Consider the following 21812-nt stretch of genomic DNA (forward strand, 5'->3'; position numbering starts at 1 on the left):
TTTATCTGCCTGGGAGTGAGCTTCACAATCTGGCATGTGACTTTCCAAGAAAATAAACAATCTGTTATAGATTGTCAAAAATGTGTTCCGTTAGGATTACCAAAAAAAGAGTGAATTTTTAACAACTGCTTTAGAGTGTATATGAGACTTTATAAACCTGTGTTAAGAGCCCTCTATTTACCCATGTTTCCACTCCCCTTCAGGCGTTTATTGGACACAGAAGATGAGCTCAGTGATATTCAGTCAGACTCCGTGCCCTCTGAGGTCCGGGATTGGTTGGCCTCCACCTTCACGCGGCAGATGGGGATGATGCTTAAAAGGACCGAGGAAAAGCCCCGGTTCAGGAGCATCGTCCATGCAGTGCAAGCTGGGATATTCGTGGAGAGGTAAAGGAAGATGTAATTATTCTGCTCCAGTGGCTGGTCAGGCATCACAGATTGTATTTTTAATATTGAATGAAGACTATTTTATTTTGTTTTTATTGTTACATAGAGGTGAGCAAGGACTGGAAAACTGGGACTAAATAATTGATCATAAATGGAAACTTAAAGTATTCATTCGCTATTAGTATAATACAGATCTAATATTAAAATTGGAGCCATTTTGGTTTTTCCTCTTTTTTTTTTATGTATGCTTTCAGGGGCCAAAGGGAGGAAAAAGAATATATGGATTCAAATATTCCTATGATAGGAATAAGAGGTTAACCAAAGGCAGCTAATTCGGTCCCTGGAGTAACTCTACCTCTGTGGTCCAGTAAAACGTATAAAGGGATGGACAGGTGGCTAATGTAAACCAAACCTGTATCTCATCATTCTCGGCTTGAATTACATGAGTCACTGAGAACATGCAGACCAAAATCAGTTTAAAGGTTCAGAACTCAGAGGAGTCCACTAAACCAGTGAAACTCCCTCAGTCTTCTCCACTGTTGATTCCTGCAGCTTGCACCAAATCACACCTCTAGAGCTAGATCAAACCTAATTTCAAACATCTGAACCTTTTAAAACTTCTTGCTGTTTGAATTAGGACTGCCCTGTATCCAACTTTCAGTGTTTCACCTGTCTTTAGAGAGGAATCTCCTTTCCCTGACATTTTGTTTTTTGAAATTTGTATTAAAATATTATTAGTTATTGAAATATTTCATTTACTAAAAGCCTGGGAAATCATGTATGGTATACTTGTCACTGCTAATAACTGTATAAATGTATTTCCATTAGGTCTTATGCTGTTTACGTGTAGGGAAGGGTGCAGTCAGCACCTATGGCCTTATTCAGCAAAGCACTTAAGCATGTGTTTAACTTTGAGCACCTGTACAAACCTATTAAAGTCAATGGCACTTGAGCACACACTTCAAGTTTAACACATGCCCAAGTGCTTTGTTGAATTGGGGCATAGGTGCTAATTACTAGAGCTGGGCAAAATCTTTTGTCCTAAACTTTTTTCAGTGAAAAATGTAGCTTTGACAATACTAAAATTTTTTGTGATTTTGTGTTGGTTTCACCAAGTTGTTTGTTTAGAGAGAAAAAACAACATATTCAGAAGCATTCTGATTTTTTTGATTCAAAATGACTTTTTGCTTCGCAATTCCCTTTAATTTTATTTTTAAAAAATTCAAAAATATTAAATATGCTCAAAACTGACCTGATACACTTAGTTTTCTGTTGAGCAGAGTATTTAATTTGACCCAAATTTACATTTTTTCGATGTTTTAATTCACTGATTTTTTTTTAATTCACTTTTGGTTCAACCCAAAGCAAATATTTATTTTGAGGTTTTGGACTTGCCAACAAGCCAAAAACAAAAATCAAATTATTTACCCAGCTTTTCTGATTACACCCTTTGTGCACACCTACACACACAAACAACACAAAACTGTTTTAAAAAACAAAGTAATCGGCAGGAAAAGCTGTACCATTCAGGAGCTGAATAAGTCCAGTCAACAGACTTGATATGTTTACTGAAGCTCTATCTTGAAATGCATTCTGCCCTGGGCCAGCAAGGACTGAGAGGGTGGAAGACACAGTGTGGTCAGTTGCTGTAGGAGAATGGGAAAGTCTTGCATTGCTGAAGAGCAGCCCCTCTGCTAGATCAAGATGAGGCAGATGCTGAGTGAAATCCAATCTAGTCCTACTTGTCCAGGAAGACTGTGGCCCTAGTATGTGTCATGGACCGGGAAGGATGTAAAATGAGGAAAATTGAGGTCATCCTTAGGACTCTATTAAAGATACGGACGATATGTGCAGGGAAGGATGAAGAAGAATTGCAATCTGTTTTTCTTGAATAAATTATATCTCCTGAAAAGAACTCAAATGAATCCTTGGTTTTCTATTTTGTTTTTCTGTTCATTTACTTATTTTATTTTGGTAGAATGTACAGACGGACATCAAATATGGTTGGCCTGAGCTACCCACCAGCTGTAATTGGAGTGCTAAAGGTAATACTGATGAAAGTGTCTTTTAACAAATGTTGGTAAGGCACTGTGATATTTTGGTGGGAGGTCTTTGTACTCACCCTCTCATCCTCTCTGAAGTTTAATATAGTTCACAAACATTAATCATTTACTGACCTAAGGGAAAATCCTTCCTGTTGAGAAAAAACAGATCAGGGTTCTGGCCATTTTCAAGTGGCAAAGATGACTAGGAGGATGAGGTCATAGCTCTGTGGGAGGTTACAATACTCAGGGCAACTGAGAACTGAGTGGGATGCTGAAATCAACTTGAGACTTTGATAGTAAATAAAGAAAACTACAATGCACGAGTTTAACTGAGGAATAACCTGTTCCCAGTTGTGTGCTTTTAAATGGGAAGATTGAGCTGTTATAGTGGTAATGTGTTACATTTGTGATTCCTGTTCATGTCAACAAGGACCATGGAGATCATGAACCCACTGGCAGTTTATGTGAACTATTGAGAAAAACCAGGCATGATGTCCTAATGGGTAATGCCTTTATACAAGTCTTTGCTATATTAGGGATGAGTGAGTCAGCACTAACCTTTGTCTTTTTCTGTGTTGAACTGAAATATGCTTTGAAGAGATTCTGCCACTTCAGTACTGTAGGTTAGCCTGTCTGTAGATTGGATATCCAGCCCTTTACAATGAGACAGGCACAAACACATAGTTTCACTTCTTACTATAGGCTCAACAAGGTAAGGGCTGAACAGTGGCCTTGTGTTTAAGGCAGCGGATTATGAGTCAGAAGACATGAATTTGTTTTCCAGCTCTACCACAGCCATGAGATATGTGGCATAGGCGCCATGTTCTACTCCAGTTGAAGTTAATAGGATAACTCCCTTTGAAGTAAATGGAGCAGGATCTAACCCAGAATCTTTCTGTGCTTCAACTTCTTTATATGTAAAATAGAGAAACACTATTTCCCTGCATCACAGAAGAGCAGTGAAGCCCAGGCACTTTGAAATCCTCCCTCAATGTAGGGCATTATGGTCCTGTCTTGCTTCTTTGGGTGAAATCCTGCCCCCATGAGACTCAATGCCAAAACTCCCAACTTCAACAAGGCCAGGGTTTCACCCTTAGTGTTCTGAATTATTTTATCATGAAACACTGAACAAGCATGGTTAACCTTCACTTTGGGCTTGTCTACATGAACAGTTAGTTTGCAGCAAGCTGGGGTGTGAATCTACCCGCATTATACTGCCACGGTCTAACTGTTCGTATGCACCCTGCTGATCTGCATTAACAGTTTGAGCTAGTCTCTTTGAACTGGACTAGATCAAAGTGCATTAGCGGACTGTTAATGTGCATCAGCAGGGTATATATGAACAGTTAGACCATGACAGGTTATCACAGGGTAGATTCACACCACAGCTTGCTGGGAACTATGTGTTTGTGTAAACAAGTGCTCAGAGCAACAGAACAGCTCTGAGAGGGTCTACACTCATTTAGCTGTCCTCTTCACTCCCAACACTGTTTGTCATGCTGAACCCTCATTCCATTAGTCTGTTTGTTTCTTGTAAACACAGAGCAAATTCTCTTTGCTGTAATGATACATTTTGAACTATAATTCTGTAGTTATAAAAAAACCCAAAGCCTATGTTTTGATTGCTGACTTTAAAAACTGGGACATTTCAGGTGTTCTCAAAGAAGTTCCTGGGATATAGACCATCATATGAAAAAGTAGGACTGACCGGGTAAAAATGGGACACAAACACTTTACCATTTGAAATCTGTGGCAAAACTCTCATTGTATTCACAATCAAGCCGTATATTATTTTTATTATTATGATTCTTATTTTAATTTTAAAAATTCCAATATTTGTATAAATTATGGATGTCTATACGTACAAATACACATTATTATTATTATTATTATTATTAACTCGTTTGCTTCCCTGACTGGTGTCAGTGACTTATAAAACAAAATAAACACCTAAAACCAGTGAAGCTTTTAAAAGGACTGTGTGGATGCTTTGTGCACTGTTTCCCCCCATCTCTCCTATTCCCCACCCATTCTCTTGAATAGCTCAAAGAGTTTGGACTTAGTCTTTTGCAGGGGGGGTGTTTATTTGCTTCTCTTGCCTAGTCCCACTGATAGTGTTTGAAAACCAAAAGCACAATTTATGATTTCTCTTCTAAGGCTCAGTCCACAACTCACCTCCCTAAGAGCTTGACCCCATCCTCAGTGCTTGTAAAATCAGTTGCTGTGTAGAAGATGATTTACCAAGATATGTGAAAATGACTCTCTGAGAGCAGGACTGAGACCCCAGTGTCCCCTGTTGCTCTCTGACTCTTTCTGGGACCTTCACCAGGCTCTGCGTGGGTTTTTCACTCTGAGGCACAAGCTTGATCCTTGAAGGACTCTATATCCAATGCCATTCACTCCAGGAGGAATTCTGCATGTGGGAGGTTGTGGGGATCAGGCCCAAATTATGGTCAGATGTAATCACAGTACTTTGGTCTTATTTAACTGTCCTGCTAGTTGGATAATGGCTGCATGGTACTTATAGCTTATAAGCCTTGTTTGCATCTTTTCCTTCAGGCCTGATCTTAAGGGGCGGATGCTCAGCTGGTGTAAATTCTCATCTCTCCATGGCTTCAATGTAGTGATGACAGTTTATACCAGCTGAGGATCTGCCTCTACGTCTCTTACACAAGTGAAATTTCCAATGAGATTTTAGTCTTGCTAAAAGTGAAGGAATATTCCACACAGAGTCTGTTGTTTAATAACACTCAGCATAATGTTATGTCTAGCTGATCTCCTTCCTCGTCCCTGGGACGCAGTGCCAAAGCCATCCATACACATGCATAAATAAAATGCAATCATCTTTCTTTTTCGATTAAAGTGCCTTGGGAAATTGGGAGCCAACCTGCAACAGAGATTAAGTGTGGAGGATAACGTCCAATTTAAAGATGTAAATCTTTAATGCACAGTTAAAGGAGTGTAAATCAGCTAGGCATGAATATGCTCAGGCTGGCTGCACCACAAAGTTGTCAGCAATCAGGAATGCTGGTCTCAGGCCAAAGATGGCTGCACTGCTGATCTGTATAGCATTCTCCCAGCTATACCTTCTCTAGCACCTTTTCTTATTTTGCTAGGAAGAGGAGGGCACATGACATTTCAAAAACACCTTCCTCTCGGACAAAACGTAACTATGGGCTATATCCCACATGGTGCTGAGTGCTCTCAGTTCCCACTGACTTCAAAGGTGACGATGGCGCTCAGTGCTTTGCAGGAGTGTTCAGAATCTTGCCGAATTGAGTCTTATAAACTAAGCTTAACGCTTACTCCTACTGTACCCACCATCTCTCCACCCTCAGCTCTGCTATATAATTTATAGTTCAGTAGAAGGCGCAGGGGGAACTGAATGTGGATATCTACCCCTCTTACCAACGTTGGCAGTTAACACTACTGTGATTTTTCTCCTACTCTGTCGTTTTCCGGAGAGCCCGAGGGAATATATTTAGTGTATAAAAAAAAAAGTTGAAGAAAATTAGGGTCATGTTAACTCTTGGATATACAATAGCACGTGTGACGTAGGAGTGATATTAAAACCAGCATGAACTGAACACCACTTGGATCTGGTTTTCAGCATTACTGGAGGGAGAGGGTGTCTAATTGTTTCCCCACTATTCCTTATATTTTTATATTTTTGTATTTATTTTATGTCTTTAAATTGCAATTGAAATAAAAACCCACCCATTTAAAAAGTTGTAGGCTCCCTGATGCTAAACTTATACTAGCATAATGATGGGCATTCAGCATAATTAAATATACAGGTAACAAATCTATTGAGTGTTTGACTTTTGATACAGTTCTCTAATTCGATGAATAAAATATTGAAAAGATAAAGGTACTTTTTTGTTCAGATAGAGACCTCAGTGCTGCATAGAGTCCCCCCAGTTGTATTTGAAATTGGCTATGTAAATAGGTCAATGTTAAATGGCAGGATGGGAAAGGAAGATGTGGGAGAGGTTGCAGGCCTACATATAGCTTAAAGGTCTGCATAAATCCCTTGAAAAATATTCCAGTTGTATTTGGGTATTATACCTGATGAACATGTACAAATTTGTCAGTAAATACTTTGTGCTTTGTGGGCTTGGTCTGTTGTATTAATTTAGATGGAATGTATGGCCCCACAGAGTCAAAGGTGTTAATGTGACAAAGTCACTGTCCAACATGTGCGGTTTGGTACACAGAGACCGCAGCCTGCTTAGTACCAAGGCAAACACACCATTAGAAATTCATTTAACCTTTTATTAAAGATAGAGGGAAAAAAGGAAAAACTGTTAAAACATTTGAAATGTAAAGTATTAAATAAGGTTTTCATTTTAACAGCATCCCTGGTTCCCTTTCCTTTTATCTGTAGAGTCTTTAGAATGAATATTCCCCTGTTTGACAGTCTTTTAGATGGCATTAAATATGGCAATAACTGGCCTTTTTGGGGAAAAGAGATGAAGTTAGTTGAGAGAAGCTGGAACTGTTGTTAAAGTCCGATCCTGTATCTTAAAAAGCAAAACAAGGCAAATATATGAAAGAGGGGAGAGAAAAGAACAGCAAAAATAGAAAATGCAGCTTCCATCGCTGGTATTAACTTTAGTTGCAACCTCGCTGGAGATATACAGGTAGGGTACATGGTCTTATTAGCCACTCTGAGACCTGGTAAACTCGTACCAGCATCGAGTCATTTAGGGCACTGCTTGTATCTGCCACTCTGGTCACAGGTTTACAGGAATGTTGCAAAATGTACAGTCTTGGCCAGCTAAGCCAAACCCTTATTAGACAAGGCAAAAGGCGAGAGATAGGAAAGATAAGAAACAAGGTGTGGAAGGAAAAGGACTCACTCTGTGTGTGTGTGTGTGTGTGTGTGTGAGAGAGAGAGAGAGTCAGACTCACATCCCAGTTGGGATTGAGCTGTTGGAAGTAGCAATATCATCTGACTCCCGCTCTCTGGCCTGGTTAGGACATCTCTCAAGATAAGGATGATGAGGGCCCAGTAGTATTATGGTAGGTCACAGGAGACAGCAGGGGTAGCAGCCATCATGGTAAAACTTGCTCCTTAGGTGTTCTCCTGTCTCTGTCAGTGGTTGTTTGCAATCAGGTTCTGCTAATTTCCCCCAAGTCTTTTTCTTTTTAACAATCCTAAAAAGGAGTAATGGGTGGAATGGCCTATCCCCTCATTTATTTGTTCACTGGTTAGGCCTAATTTCTGACATACTGATTTTGTTCCATTGATTTTCAGTCCCACACTTTTTTTTTTAATTTGGCATGATCTTAACACAGTCCATGAGCTTTACCAATAGGCCTTTTTTGTTTGGATTAATTCAGTCTTTCTGCCTTTCTTTTGCACCTTTTCCCATCAACATTTGTTGTTATAAGTTATTGTGACCTTTTATAAACTTTCAGTTTTACAGACGTGGTCATTCAAAGGTTACTTCTACATCCTTTCCATCCCTTGCCCAGTGGAAATGTAATGATTCCTCTGCCAGGGGTGCCTTTACATCCTCAGAGGTAGGAACCAGAACTGGTCCTGTGTGCTTGGGGTTTGACAGTTTGCCAGTTAAAACAATCTCAGTTTGCACTCAGACTCTCTGGCAAGCTCCTTCAGTGGGTGTTTGCCTAATGAATTAGTAAAAACTGAGTAACAGCCAGTGGAAATTGGACCTCAGGCATCAGATATTTCTTCCGTTATTGTGCCACAAGAGAAACTGCTCTTTCTGTGTTTCTAGGTCAGACTGAAGCATGAAATGTATTTCATGCTTCGGGGAGCCGCCTCTTGTGAGAACTGCAGAGAGAGACTCTGCAGACTTGGGAGGTTCTGACACAACAGGTGCCTTTAAAATCTCAACATTCACCATTCTAAGTTGGCTCAGTACCCACAGTCTTTTCCTAGACTTAGGAGAAAGCACAGAACTGCAACCAATGCAAAGATATAGTAGATGCTGAATATGCAACAGTGCCGACTGTAGACTGTATAGGCATTGTAATGGTGGGGTGCTTACCCAAGCCAGGATTCCAAATCTTTTGACATTCAGCCTTTGCTGATCATAGTTAGATATCATGAGTGACCATAATTTAAAAAAATCATTTTTGAATGCACATTTTTTGTTAAACTCCTGCCAGATCTGCCATGATCATAACACATAACACATTGCAGGGGTTCTCAAACTTCATTGCACTGCGACCCCGTTCTAACAACAAAAATTACTACACGACCCCAGGAGGGGGCGGGGAATGAAGCCTGAGCCTGCCTGAGCCCCGCCGCCCTGGGCAGGGAACCCAAAGCTGAAGCCCAAGGGTGGGGGGCTTTTAACCTGAGCCTCACCAACCACAGGTGAAGAAGCCCTCAGGCTTGGGCTTCGTCCTGGGGCAGTGAGGCTTGGGCTTCGTCCCCAGACTGCAGCAAGTCTAATGCCAGCCCTGGCAACCCATTCAAATGGGGCCATGACCCACTTTGGGGTCCCGATCCACAGTTTGAGAACTGCTGAAATAGAACATGCGCTGATTAAATGAAACTAGAGGAATCCAGAAGCAGTGATGAATTTCTTTCATATTCCGCAAAGTGATGCTTTCCTGATTGTTAAAGTTTTAAAGTGGCAGAAATTATATAATTATAAAATAAATGACTGTATTAACACCTTTTTTCCACACTTTGCAGAATGTAGACAAATGGTCCTTTGATGTATTTGCACTGAATGATGCTAGTGGGGATCATGCACTGAAATTCATTTTCTATGAACTTCTCACACGCTACGATCTGATCAGCCGTTTCAAGGTTAGTAAATCTGAGATGAGACTTTTCTTCCCAACTCCCCAGAAGATCACCGAAGGAAATAAATTCAAACTTTATTCAAACTATATTCCACCCATACTTTTACTGTAACTTTTATTATGTTGGAGCAGTAGTTCCCCGAATATGATTAAAATACTTTCCTACGCGCTACAGATGTCTGCTAAACCATGCATTTAATTGGACTGGGGCTCAAATACGTTCCCTTCAAAGTCATCAAGAAACTTTTTTGGACTTTTGCAGGGCTGCATTACAGTCCTGGAATATAATTCAGTCACATTTCCTCTTCAAGAATGAGCTGTGTTTTCACCATTTCAAGAGATTGCCGTGTTGTACTTGAGTCCCTCATCATGGTAGAAATTATAGCTTAGATGAGTCCATCACTAAATAACTGTAATTTTTAAGAGAGATCCTGGCTAAACTGTACCTGGATCATTGGGAATACCCAACTGTACTCCTGTGTGCTGTGAAATCTGCTGATTTAATCACTGTGCAAACAAGCATTGTTGATGCACTACTGATAGTTGATTGAACAACTTGTTCTGGCTACAGGTTCATGTTTAGTGTTATCGAATTACTGATACAATGAATGCATTTTAGAAGAGTTTTCAATGGGGAATACAGTGGGCTTAAAATCTCAGGATACATTTAATCTTGGCCATTCTTCAGAGCTGCGACTGTGTCATTTTTAGTATGGATGCTGCCACAATTTAAATAGTAACTGTCTTGTCTTCCCTCAAAATTAAATAGTGCTATTTCTCTTGCTTCCTATCAAGCATACCATGTTCATGACTGTGATGGGTTGGACCCCCTTTCTGGGGTGCCACCTGATGTGTTGGGGTCCCACTGAGCCTACCTGTTCCAACAGCCTGGGTTCCCCTTACTCTATGCTGCTCTGACAGGCTCTCTGGCCCCTTTCCAGCACACACACAGGTCGGGACACACCCAGCTGTAGAATCACACAGAGTCTGCAATCAGCTTTCTGTGGGAGGACTGAGCTCGGGGAATTGCCTAGCACTCTGAGGCATACGCCCTCTGGAGTGTAAACCCAAAGTTATTTGGTCTTGCAGTGTATAGAGATCTATACAGCGTAAGCTCATGAAATTTGCTCCCTCCCTCAATGTGGAGGAAGATATGCACAGTTTCCCCCTCCACCCCCCAGTTATGAATTGCACAAACTGGGTTTTGGAATAAACAAAAAACAAGTTTGTTAATTACAAAGGTAAATTTTATGTGATTATAAGGGACAGCAAACAGATCAAAGCAGATTACTGAGCAAATAAAACAAAACACGTAAACTAAGCTTAATACACTAAGGAATACTGGCTACAAATAATTTCTCACCCTAAATGTTGTTTCAAGCAGGTTGCAGAGTTTCTTGAAGGTAAACTGCACCACATGCATCTTAAATCTTCAGGCATTCCTGTCAGGGTTCCTTCCCCACTCTGAACTCTGGGGCACAGATGTGGGGACCCGCATGAAAGATCCCCTAAGCTTATTTTTACCAGCTTAGGTTAAAAACTTTCCCAAGGCACAAACTTTACCTTGTCCTTGAACAGTATGCTGCCACCACCAAGTGATTTAGACGGAGAACAGGGAAAGGACCACTTGGAGTTCCTATTTCCCCAAAATATCCCCCCAAGCCCTTACACTCCCTTTCCTGGGGAGGCTTGAGAATAAACAATATGAGCATGAACCAGCCTTGGATTTTTAAGACCCAAAAAACCCAGTCAGATTCTTAAAAATTAGAACTTTATTAGAAGAACAAAAAATATAAGAGAACAACACTGTAAGATCAGAATGGAAGATAATCTTACAGGCAGTCAGATTCAAAAAATAGAGAATCCCTCTGGGCAAAATCTTAAGTTACAAAAAGACACAAAAACAGAAATACACATTTCCTCCAGCACAGTGAATTTACAAGCCAAAACAAAGAAAACCTAACATATTTTCTAGCTAGATTACTTACTAACTTTACTGGAGTTGGAGGGCTTGCATCCTTGATCTGTTCCCCGCAAAGGTATCACACAGACAGACAAAAACATTCCCCCCACCCCCTCCAGATTTGAAAGTATCTTGTCTCCTCATTGGTCATTTTGGGTCAGGTGCCAGCGAGGTTACCTTAGCTTCTTAACCCTTTACAGGTGAAAGGATTTTGCCTCTGGCCAGGAGGGATTTTATAGCACTGTATACAGAAAGGTGGTTACCCTTCCCTTTATATTTATGACAATTCCTTTACAGGCTGACCTTTCTTGCCTGGTCTCAGCCCCTGCCTCCCCCAGCTCAGTTCCTTTGTTTCTTCCGGTGTTTTCAGCAGTCTTCCTTCTTGGGCGGGGTGGTTGTGGAGAAAAGCCTAGATTAACTCACTCCCCAGCCTCAAATAGGATTTGCATATGGTGGGAATGCTTTGCTTCCTAGTTTGAACCCCATCCCCTTCCCATGGAAAAGTACCAGCATTTCAAGATGCTATCCTGTACCAGGTGAAATGATCACATGACCCTGCAGTGTCAAAGCAACATCTTAGGAAACTTCTCAGGAAGGAGGGAGATTAGTATCTTCACAGTCCTACTATCCTTCCTAATGGCCCATCCAGACTGATTGCATACTGTCTGCTGGGCATTCCCCAAGTACACACACAGTTGTAATTGTTACATGGTCAATATTCCTAACTTCAGATACAGAAATTATGCATGCATGCAAATTGGATAATCACATTCAGTAGATCATAACTGACATAACTTTCCAATGATACCTCACATGGTCCATCTTGCATAAAACATATCTTAGTTATGCCATATTCATATCATATCAATGTTTCTATGAAGAATATGGAGCATAATGTTACAATGATACATGTATTCTGACTAGAATTTGTACTTTTCAGAAAGAAGCTCTATGAATGATTAATCTTTTCTCAATACTTGTTTTTTGTAAGCACTGTGATCAAGTCCTTGAACTAGAACACACAAAACCTTTTATCACTTTCCCCACATAAATTTCATCCACAGAGCCAGCTACTGATGTCTGCTTCATTCAGCCTTTCAGATCTGTACTGTTCAAGTTTCACTTCTGCACAGTTGTGTCTTATTGACCAGAGCTATCAACAGGACAGTAATAGAGATATACTGTACATCTGAGGGCCTACTTAGCAAGCTCTCTCTCTCTTCATTCAGGCAAATACTTTATCCTTATCTTCCTTGACAGATCTTTGCTTGTCCTGCCACCACTCAAGCTTTATATTACTTCTTCAGCTGTATGGAGAGCATGAATCATTTCAAGCCTTCAGTTCTGTTGAGGTCTTGAGGCTGTTGCAAAAATGGAAGTAGTAGATGCACCACTGATACTATTTCTATATGCATCTACCCTTATTTTCTCTCACACTTTTTCGAGGACACCTCATTCCGGTGTGCCATGTACGCTGAATGTTTTCACTGACCTCATTCTCTAGAGTCTTGAGTTTCATAGCTTGGGAAAGGAATTAAACAGTCAAGCGTAAAACAAAATTTGAGATTGGTGACCTAGTGGTGTCCAGTTCCAGATGCTGCCGAAGCTGGGTTTTATATTCCAACCTTGGATAGTATTCTCAATTAAATCTGGAACATGAACAAAAATGGTGGAAACCTCACAAGGAAAAAATAACTGTTCTCATGAGACTTTTCACCCTTTTGCCTTGGCCAAATTCTTTCTCTGACCCGTACTTCCCTGGCACCTGTCTTGCCCTGAGGTTCCCACTAACTATTGTTGTCTTCTAAGAAGAGACCCTCAAGTCTCCCACTCTTTGGGCTTCTTTAGGGACTGCCCCATATCTAAAGAGGATGTTCCCAGGGTGGTCAGATTCTGCCTTCCCCTTCCCCTTCCCCTTCCCCTCCCCCCCTCCCCCGACACACACAGTCCCACCATGCACACACAAGGCAGAGTTGTGTACAGTTTGCTTCTGGCTGGTAATGCCACTGAAAGTACAGATCCAGATAGCCACCACACAAGAACGTCTGAAATTGGTTTGAGCATGTGGTACTAACTTTGGAGAACAGATGTTGCCATTCCCTTGAATGTGTGGTTGGATTAGTGTCACTCTCCTCCCCAGGAAATCGCTTAATTTTGCCCTCACCTATGTGTATAGTATTACTATTGAAGTGAGTGAGTGTTGCAAACCTATCCTGGGTCTGAGGGCAGAATTTGGGAAATAGTTACTAAGCAGAGACTTAGGTAAATAATGCTTCTCTTATGGAATGTTTCAGTCTACCTCTAATATGTACCATTAATAACCTAAGCCATGAATTGTGAAGCAATGATGTATAACAATGGGTCATGAGAGGACAGACAAACACCTTGTGACCTATATTGAGACATTTCTTCAAGGGCAATCAATCAAGGGCTGTCTGTTGTTTTTTATTCTGCATTATGTCTTCAAACAGGCACGTAGTAGTGTACTGTCTTGTTAATGTGTATGTGTGTGTGATTCAGCCCTGACGTGATTAGGAATGGGTAAACTTCTTGATTTACTGTCAGTTTCCGCAGTGTCTGCTAAGCTGTTTTAGGTGATTTATTTATGTATAGACCACATTTTGGGGCACTAGATGAAAGTTACTCATAAAAATGCTAATAATTGAAGATAATTCTGTCCTCAGTGCATTTAACTTCATGTTTCCTTTTTTAGATTCCCATTTCTGCTCTTGTCTCCTTTGTGGAAGCACTGGAAGTTGGATACAGCAAACATAAAAATCCTTATCACAATCTAATGCATGCAGCAGATGTTACACAGACTGTACATTATCTCCTTTTTAAGACAGGTGTAGCGGTAAGTACGTGAATACCAGAATAATGAGACTGCAGCATTTCCACTCATTAAAGAGATTATATACAGTGGAACATATTCCTACTGTAGATGAACTTGGTGTTTCTAAGTGCTATGAAAATGAAAAGTGCTCTGTAGGTGCTCAGTATTATTGGAAAACTTGGATATAGTGAAATTCCTTTTATAGTGATTTTGGATATAGTGAAATTCTGTTTATAATGATCATGGAGTGGAAGGATGGTCTTGTGGTTGGAGTGCTAATCTTGGGAAACCTGCGATCAATTCCCTGCTCAGCCACAGACTCCCTGTGTGATCTTGGGCAAGTCATTTAGTCTCTTTGTGCCTCAGTTCCCCATCTTCAAAATGGGGATAATATTATTTACAAGGGTGTCATGAAGATAAACACATTAAAGACTATGAGAATCTCAGATAGTATGGTGATGGGAGCTATACAGATATCTACGATATATTGGTTATACTGAAACTCTAGTGAAGTAGAATGGCACAATCCCTCCTTGATAGAACTGGTGTAGGCCTTACCTCCTTTTGTCTCCTTTGAGGTGATGCATGCCCCTACGGTAACTGGAGGGGGTGCAGACCCTGCAGTTAAGAATGATTAGAAGTCAGGAAAACCTACAGCAAGAGAGACTAAAGAAGCTCAATCTGTTTAGATTAACAAAGAGAAGGTTAAAAGGTGACTTGATTGTGGCCTATAAATACCTATTCAGGGAAAAGATTTCTGATTACAGAGGGTTCTTTAATGTATCAGACAAAGACATAGCAAAATTAAGTGACTGGAAGCTGAAGCAAGACAAATTCAAACTGAAAGTCAAGTGCAAGTGTATAACAATGTACTTTAGAACAATGTACTTAGTAACGTGGTGAATCCTCCATTGTTTGAAGTCATTAAATCAAGACTGGATATCTTTCTAAAATATCCGATCTAGCTCAACCAGAAGTTACGGGCTTGGTGAAATTCTATGGTTTAGGTTATGCAGAAGGTCAGACTAGATGATCATAATGGTCCCTTCTGGCCTTAAAGTCTATGAGTCTTTGACAAAGAGGTTAATAGAAAATAGCATTAAACACTTTACAACATTTTCCATTGTTATTAGAGCTGGTCAAAAAATTTTCATTGAAACAGTTTTCTGTCAGAACATGTTATTTGGAGGAAACTGAATTTTTTTGTTGTGAAGTTGTACTGATTTTGGTAAAATTTTGTTTCAGAAAAAAATTGGAAAAAAGGGAATTTAAAAAATGTCAAAAATGGGATGTTTTGATATTTTCAGAAAGGAAACTTGATTTTTTTTAATGAGTCTGTTTTAAATTTACTTTTATTTATATGAAAATGCTTGAAATTGAAAGAACATTTCAAATTTATAAAAACAAAGTGCTTCAGTTGACCCAAAACAAAAACACAAATTAAAATTTCTTTCAGCAAAATAGACATTTTGGTTTTTCTTCCCAGTTTGGGATGAAACTGTTTTTTCTGAAAGCTTGACATTTTTCATGGAAGGGAAAAATTCCATTTTCCAACCCACACTAATTGGTATACAATTGAATGAATTGGTTGCTGTTGCTGTGACTAGTATGTTGTTAAATAAAATTGTGCTGTGCTTTATTTTTATTGAAATACGGTTCATTTACTGTAGAAACAGCCTACTTAAGCCCATACAATTGTGTTCTGCATGGACTCCTCCCATTGCAAGTATCCATGTACTACTTTCGAACAGAAACCAAAAAAGCCTTAGATTTCAAATGAAAAGTATCTTTTACATAACATCCTTTGATTCTTCAGAGTTTGTTATTAAACTTGTAATATTAGGACAAAGATAAAGAAACTCCCAGTTGCAAATGACTCAGCATTGTTAGGCCTGTTCTACACTAAAAAGTTAAGTGGACCCAGTTATGTCACTCAGGGGTGTGAAAACTCCACACCCCTGAGCGACATAGATAAGCTGACCTAACTTCCAATGTATACAACAGTAGGTAGGTGGAAGAATTCTTCTGTCAACCATGCTACCACCTCTCAGGAAAAACTCCTCCCATCAGCGTAAGTAGTATTTACACTGAAGCCCTATGGTGGCACAGCTGTCTCTGTTCTGTTGTAGCTTTTCAAGTGTAGACAAGCCCATATTAATGCTTGCATCTTCCTCCTCTCTTGTTGGTAAGACTTTAGTCTTCCTTTTCCCCAGCTGATAAATCTTGGAGATGATGATAGTTTCTGAGACTGCAACAGAGAGACCTAAAGAAATACTAAATCTGCTGTGCTGACTGTTAATAAAAGTTTCAGTACAGACATAATGCCGGATTCCAGTCTCACTCCTACCAGTTACTTCTGATTTCACTAAAGTAAGTGAGATAAGATTCAGACCCACAACTAACTACTACAAACCAGTCTAATATTCTTAACTGTTTCACTGCAGATATTTAGCATGTAGGTTAAAGAAAACCCACTGAAGGGCATAATTACTAAGGATATTAAAGCCATGTGTAATGTGAATTGCATTATGATGGTGAACCAACTGATTCCTTTCCTTTCCTCAAACAGCATAAAGATGGCACTCTTCCTACTTCCTACGGTGCAGTTCTGCTCAGAAAAGTGACTGTGTAAAAATGGCTCCTACTTATTCAACAGACCTACTGCCCGTGTGTTTTCAGGGTCATATTTGTTACTTTATTATTTTTGGCATGTTAGTACTGTAGCACCATCACAGCTGTGGGAGAGTGAGCTGTGTTCTTTTCTAGCTCATGCATCACCAACAGAACGCTGTAAGTTCCATATTCTGCTCTCTGTTACACTTGTTTGACTCCATTGAAGACAGCAGGGCTATGCAGGTGTGGTAAAAGGCAGAATTTGATGGATATGGTATAATCACAGAATCTGACCTGTTGAATCTTCATACAGATTACTTGGACCATCACCTTGTGTGGAGAAGGGGCTTGCGTGTTCCAATGATCCTCAAAGCTAAGTTATTGGGAGCTTCATGTTCCCAGTAGGGTCTCCCAAGGCGAACAGGTCTGAGGAGAGGTCATAGACAAAGCACAGTCCAATCCCCCAAGTCCTCAATGGTGGATCAGGCGTAAGAGGGTCCTCGGATCTCAACGGCTGTGAAAGCGGATGAAGGCTGCAGCAAGTGGAGATCTCCAGTCATCTTGGACTTTCCCTGCCACTGGGCCCCAGACTTCCAACTTGTCATGATCGTGTGGTCGCTGTAGGCACACCAGCTTCCCCACGTTAAAAGAAATCATGCGCAGGCTTCTATCATGGGAAATAACATCTTTCCAACCTTCCAAGCCCTGTGGCAACAGACTAGTGGTGACGGGGACAGGATTAGTGGATCTGGCAGTCCCAAGCCATGAATCTGCACATAGGTGGTGGTAATTAGATGGTCGTCTGGCACCAGGACTGAGACAGGGTTCAATTCGGCAGCTACTATTATGACTGAGCAGTCCTCTTTAGGATCCCCTCTGCTCATCCCACATGGGGAGGTGCCTTAAACCTAGGCTGTCTCATACACTCCTGGCTGGATTACCGCGTCCAGTGGGATCACTGCCTGCAATCAAAGCTATAAAAAGACAGTGACTTTTGCTACATGGAATGTTCGCACCCTGATGGGTAACAAAAATAATGTACAGCTGGAAAGAAGAACTGCTGTCGTTGCCAGGGAACTTGAAAGATATAACATCGACGTCGCTGCCCTGAGTGAGACAAGGTGCCAAGATGAAGGTCAACTGAGAGAAGAAGGTGGTGGTTACATCTTTTTCTGGCAAAAAAAATCTGTAGAGGACAGGCATATTCATGGTGTCAGTTTTGCAATTAGGAATAAGTTTGTCAGTCAGCTTACAGAATTTCTTGTAGGAATCAATGAACGTCTTATGACTTCGTCTTGAGCTCAGCAACAACCAGTCTGCTGCTGTCGTCAGCACGTATGCCCCAATGCTTGATTCTGTTGAGGATATCAAAGAACAATTCTATACAGATCTTGACAAAGTCTTGATCAACATTCTCAAGGAGCATAAGATCATTCTCCTCAGAGATTTTAACGCTAGAGTCGGGTGGGAGTCAGATCTCTGGAATGGCGCTATTGGAAAAGAAGGAGTAGGAAAGGCTAATTCCAATGCCATCCTCCTCCTGAGCAAGTGTGTAGAACATGGCCTGATCATCACGAACACGCTCTTTAGACTAAGTGAGAAGTATCAGACCACCTGGAGACACGCTTACTCCAGGCATCAGCACCTTCTTGACTATGTTATTGTTAGAGGAGAAATGCATTGCCCTTGAAGCTGAAAAGAGAGAGAAGGAAGGAAAAAGAAATAACTTTTTCCCAGCAGGCCACTGGCCTGCCACAAAATGTCTGTACCTACTGCAGGTGGATTTGCGGTTCCAGGATCGGATTCCTGAGTCATCTCAGGACCCATATATAAATCCGTGGCAGAGATCATCCTCGAAAATGAGGGATCACCAGTCACTGATGACGATACATGATACAGCACAACTTGGATTTTAAATCCAAGGATGAGACATGGCAGCTAGAAAAAAGTATCTTTTTATTTTTGAACTGAACAAACTGGATGTGAAGTCCGCTGAGAGAAAATAATCCTGGAACCCCAAAATGACATTTTTTCCAGGGGCAGTTTTCAGAGTGTAATTGCACTTTAACAATTTGTTACTGATACCGTTAAGTTAAAATCCATTCTCCCACATCTTAACTAACAGCTTGATCCCGATTCAGTGGACATCAGTGGGAAAACTTCTGTTGACTTGGATGGAATTAAGATCTGACCTTTTTAGTTCTTGTTCTTGCTTTCCTGAGAGTAGGTCATGAGCCAGCTAATAAAATATTTTTTTATGGGTTTTTATCAGCATGTGATAGTCTGTTAACTTCAGCATTGTTAGCTGGTGCTCCTAGTCATCTTTTGTTTTTAGAAGAAATATTTATGCTACTTATAAGATCAGAGAATGGATTTGGGTTGTCAGTTATTAAACAGAATGGAGCATAGAGATTTATACTGAGCTGGTGAATTTCATCTTCATATTTTTGGTGCCTTTGTTTTTGGCTTAAAGATTTTTGTGTTTGTTTTACAGTAAATTGTTCAATGTCCAGATCAATTTATTTTAAATGTTTTGCTTGAGTAGCCTCAACCGCCATGAGGTTGTTGACTTGCCTTTGACAATAACACTAATAGTAAGGCTGCAAGCCACTCCTTTGGGGGAAGGCAGAGGGGAAACAGACATACATAACAGATGTACAATGACCCAATAAAAATATATATAGGATCTATTTCCTTCCTCACGTTATCATCCAGCTCAGAATCTAAAAATAATTTTCTGAATGAGCTTTAGTGATTACAAATTAGATGATAACAAATTAGTGCCAACTGCTGACCTTGGGAATGTGCACGTGAGCAGTGTTTATTTCAATGGGAGTCCTATGTGTACACCCTAGGGCATTTTGGTATTATTTATTTTGATGGCTGCTAATAATATACAGTGCTGCCAGATCCTGCAATCTTTGCTGAGTTTTTTGTCTTTAGTCAAATTCCCTTGGATTGCAGTGACTATGATTGGTTTCAGTGGAAGTCTTGCGGTGCAAAGGTGGGGCTAGGAGCCGGGGGTGGGGGTTGAGCACCCGCCAGCCAGAGAGGAAGTTGGCGCCTATGTAGGAACTCCAAGTGAAGTCTGTAGGGCTTTCTGGTGAGCAAAGAATACAAGGTCAGGCTTATGCCTCGTGAATAATGACCGGTTTTTCACTAATATAATCCAAATAAAATGATAAGGCCTTAGGAATTGCCATGCTGGGTAGATCAGTAGTCCAGTATCCTGTCTTTGACAGTGGCCGGCTCCAGTTGCCGGACAGGAATGTGAAAATTTCTGTAATAGGCAATTATGCACTGGCATAGTGGAAGCTTGTGCTTAACCCAGGCACTTAGTGGTTGTTATGATAATGTATGCCCCTTAATGTCATTATTCTGTTTAGTTCCTACTGCGAATATTTTTTTTGTTCACATTAGTTTCTAAATATTTTTAAAATCTGGTCATGAACTCACTAATATCCCGCGGAAGTATTATTTATTGCATAAAAAAGTATTATCAGTTTTAATTGTGAGCCTTTAATTTCATCTGGTGACCTCTGTCCTAATATTATGGGGGTAAAGTAAAAAGGAGCCTCTGATTCATCTTCTCTATCCCATTCAGTATTTCAAAGACCTCCATCATGTCCCCCGTTATTTATTTTCTCTTTAAACTATGTAGTCCTAATCTCTTCCATCTCCCCTCAGGCAAAGGTCTTTTCATACCTCTAATCATTCTCCTTGTACTTCTCGAGACCTTTTATATATCTTTATTAGGTGGCGCGACCAGAAACGAACACAATATTCGAGGTGAAGAGCTGCCATCAGTATATATCAAGGCAGTATAATATTTTCAGTATTATCCTAATTTTGATGTACAAAGTTAATACTGGATTTTTTTAATGTTTATATTTCAGAGAATAAATACTCAAGCACACAACTTAGAAATATTTTTAAGAGTTGCACTGCATAGATATCTGTTTTTCTCTCGTTCTTCCTTTCTTTAATTACCTCTGTTGTTCAAGTGTGACTTAATTATTTTTTCCCCTTTATGAATATTATCTGATTAATCTTGATAATTATTGGGAATTACTGTGTGATCTCTTTGTGCAATCACACAGTTATATGCAAACCTTTAAACGATGAGAGCGCTTTCTGTACTTCTGCAATTTTTGATAATGGCACATTTCATAGGGCAGAGCTGTTAAACTGCTGAAGCATAAGATTTCTCTGACACTTGTGTTTGAACCAAATGGGGAGAAAAAACCTGCTGGCTTTTATGGTTAATAAGCCGATCATCATGACTATATGCGATCTGAAACTGATAACTTCTTTGGAATGAATGAACATAAACTCTGAGAAAAGGAATACGCTAATTATCTCCATCCTTCTCTTCTTTGTTTCATTTTCCTGTGTTTCCTGGCAATTCATTCCACTCACTTTTGCATTGGGAAGCTCATCTAGTCTTTTCTTGTTCTCACTCCCTATGCACACAGTGAGTCTTTTGTTTAGACCCTAGTGGCTCTTCTTAGTAGTTGATTCTTCATGTTTATTATGCCTTTGTGAACGACAGCCATGCCTCATTTCCCTTTCTTTGTTCCCCATTTGGGATCCAATGCTCATTCTTTGATTCATTTCTTTCTTTCCATCATCTTTGAAGAGTTTGTTCTGGATCATTTTTTGTCACCCCTTCAGAAATGAAAAACATTCACATTTCCTTGCTCTCTCCCCCGCCCTGTTTTCCCCCCACATGGGCGAGCCCTGCTGCTTTCTCAATCATTCTTAATGGCTTTGTTCTTTAAAGCTAGCCCCATTCTGCAAGATGAAGTCCACAAGTAAAAGGTAATATCTCCACTTGGATGGAGATTGTATCTGTTAAATGCCGGCTGCCTGGCATCATCTTTATTTTCTTTATTATGGTTGTAGTTGAAGTGGGGACTGAAAACTTTTGATCATTTACTAAAGGTTTCATTTTTCCCCTCTATTCACAGAGCTATTTTAACTATACGTTATTTACATTGAATTTTATTTGCCATCCACTGTTCTTCTGTAGTAACCCTAGGCTGTGTTTTCTGTGGGTGTTCTCAATAAATAGCGTTTTACTCCTGTCCTCAGTAACCTTCCTCTCCATTTCAAGACCCTGCATTGCGCTAATCTTGTTTGACCATGGAGGGCCTGATGGGATTTCAAGCCTGTTTAATGAC

General features: G+C 40.2%; 1 protein-coding gene across 7 annotated transcripts in view; it reads left to right on the plus strand.

Moving 5' to 3' along the window:
- PDE1C (phosphodiesterase 1C) overlaps positions 1 to 21812 on the plus strand; it is a 419371-nt gene that overhangs the window by 305956 nt on the left and 91603 nt on the right. For all 7 annotated transcript variants that reach the window (XR_013635379.1, XR_013635380.1, XM_073332967.2 and 4 more), the window contains 4 exons: positions 204 to 386; positions 2365 to 2431; positions 9108 to 9224; positions 13897 to 14037. Coding sequence is in view for 5 of the 7 variants with exons in the window: in XM_073332967.2 (XP_073189068.1) it covers positions 204 to 386; positions 2365 to 2431; positions 9108 to 9224; positions 13897 to 14037 (508 nt within the window). In the remaining 2 variants the exon portion in view is untranslated. The remainder of the gene's footprint in view (positions 1 to 203; positions 387 to 2364; positions 2432 to 9107; positions 9225 to 13896; positions 14038 to 21812) is intronic.

This window comes from Lepidochelys kempii, chromosome 2 (assembly GCF_965140285.1).
Source record: "Lepidochelys kempii isolate rLepKem1 chromosome 2, rLepKem1.hap1, whole genome shotgun sequence".
In the NCBI taxonomy this organism is placed as follows: Eukaryota; Metazoa; Chordata; order Testudines; family Cheloniidae; genus Lepidochelys; species Lepidochelys kempii.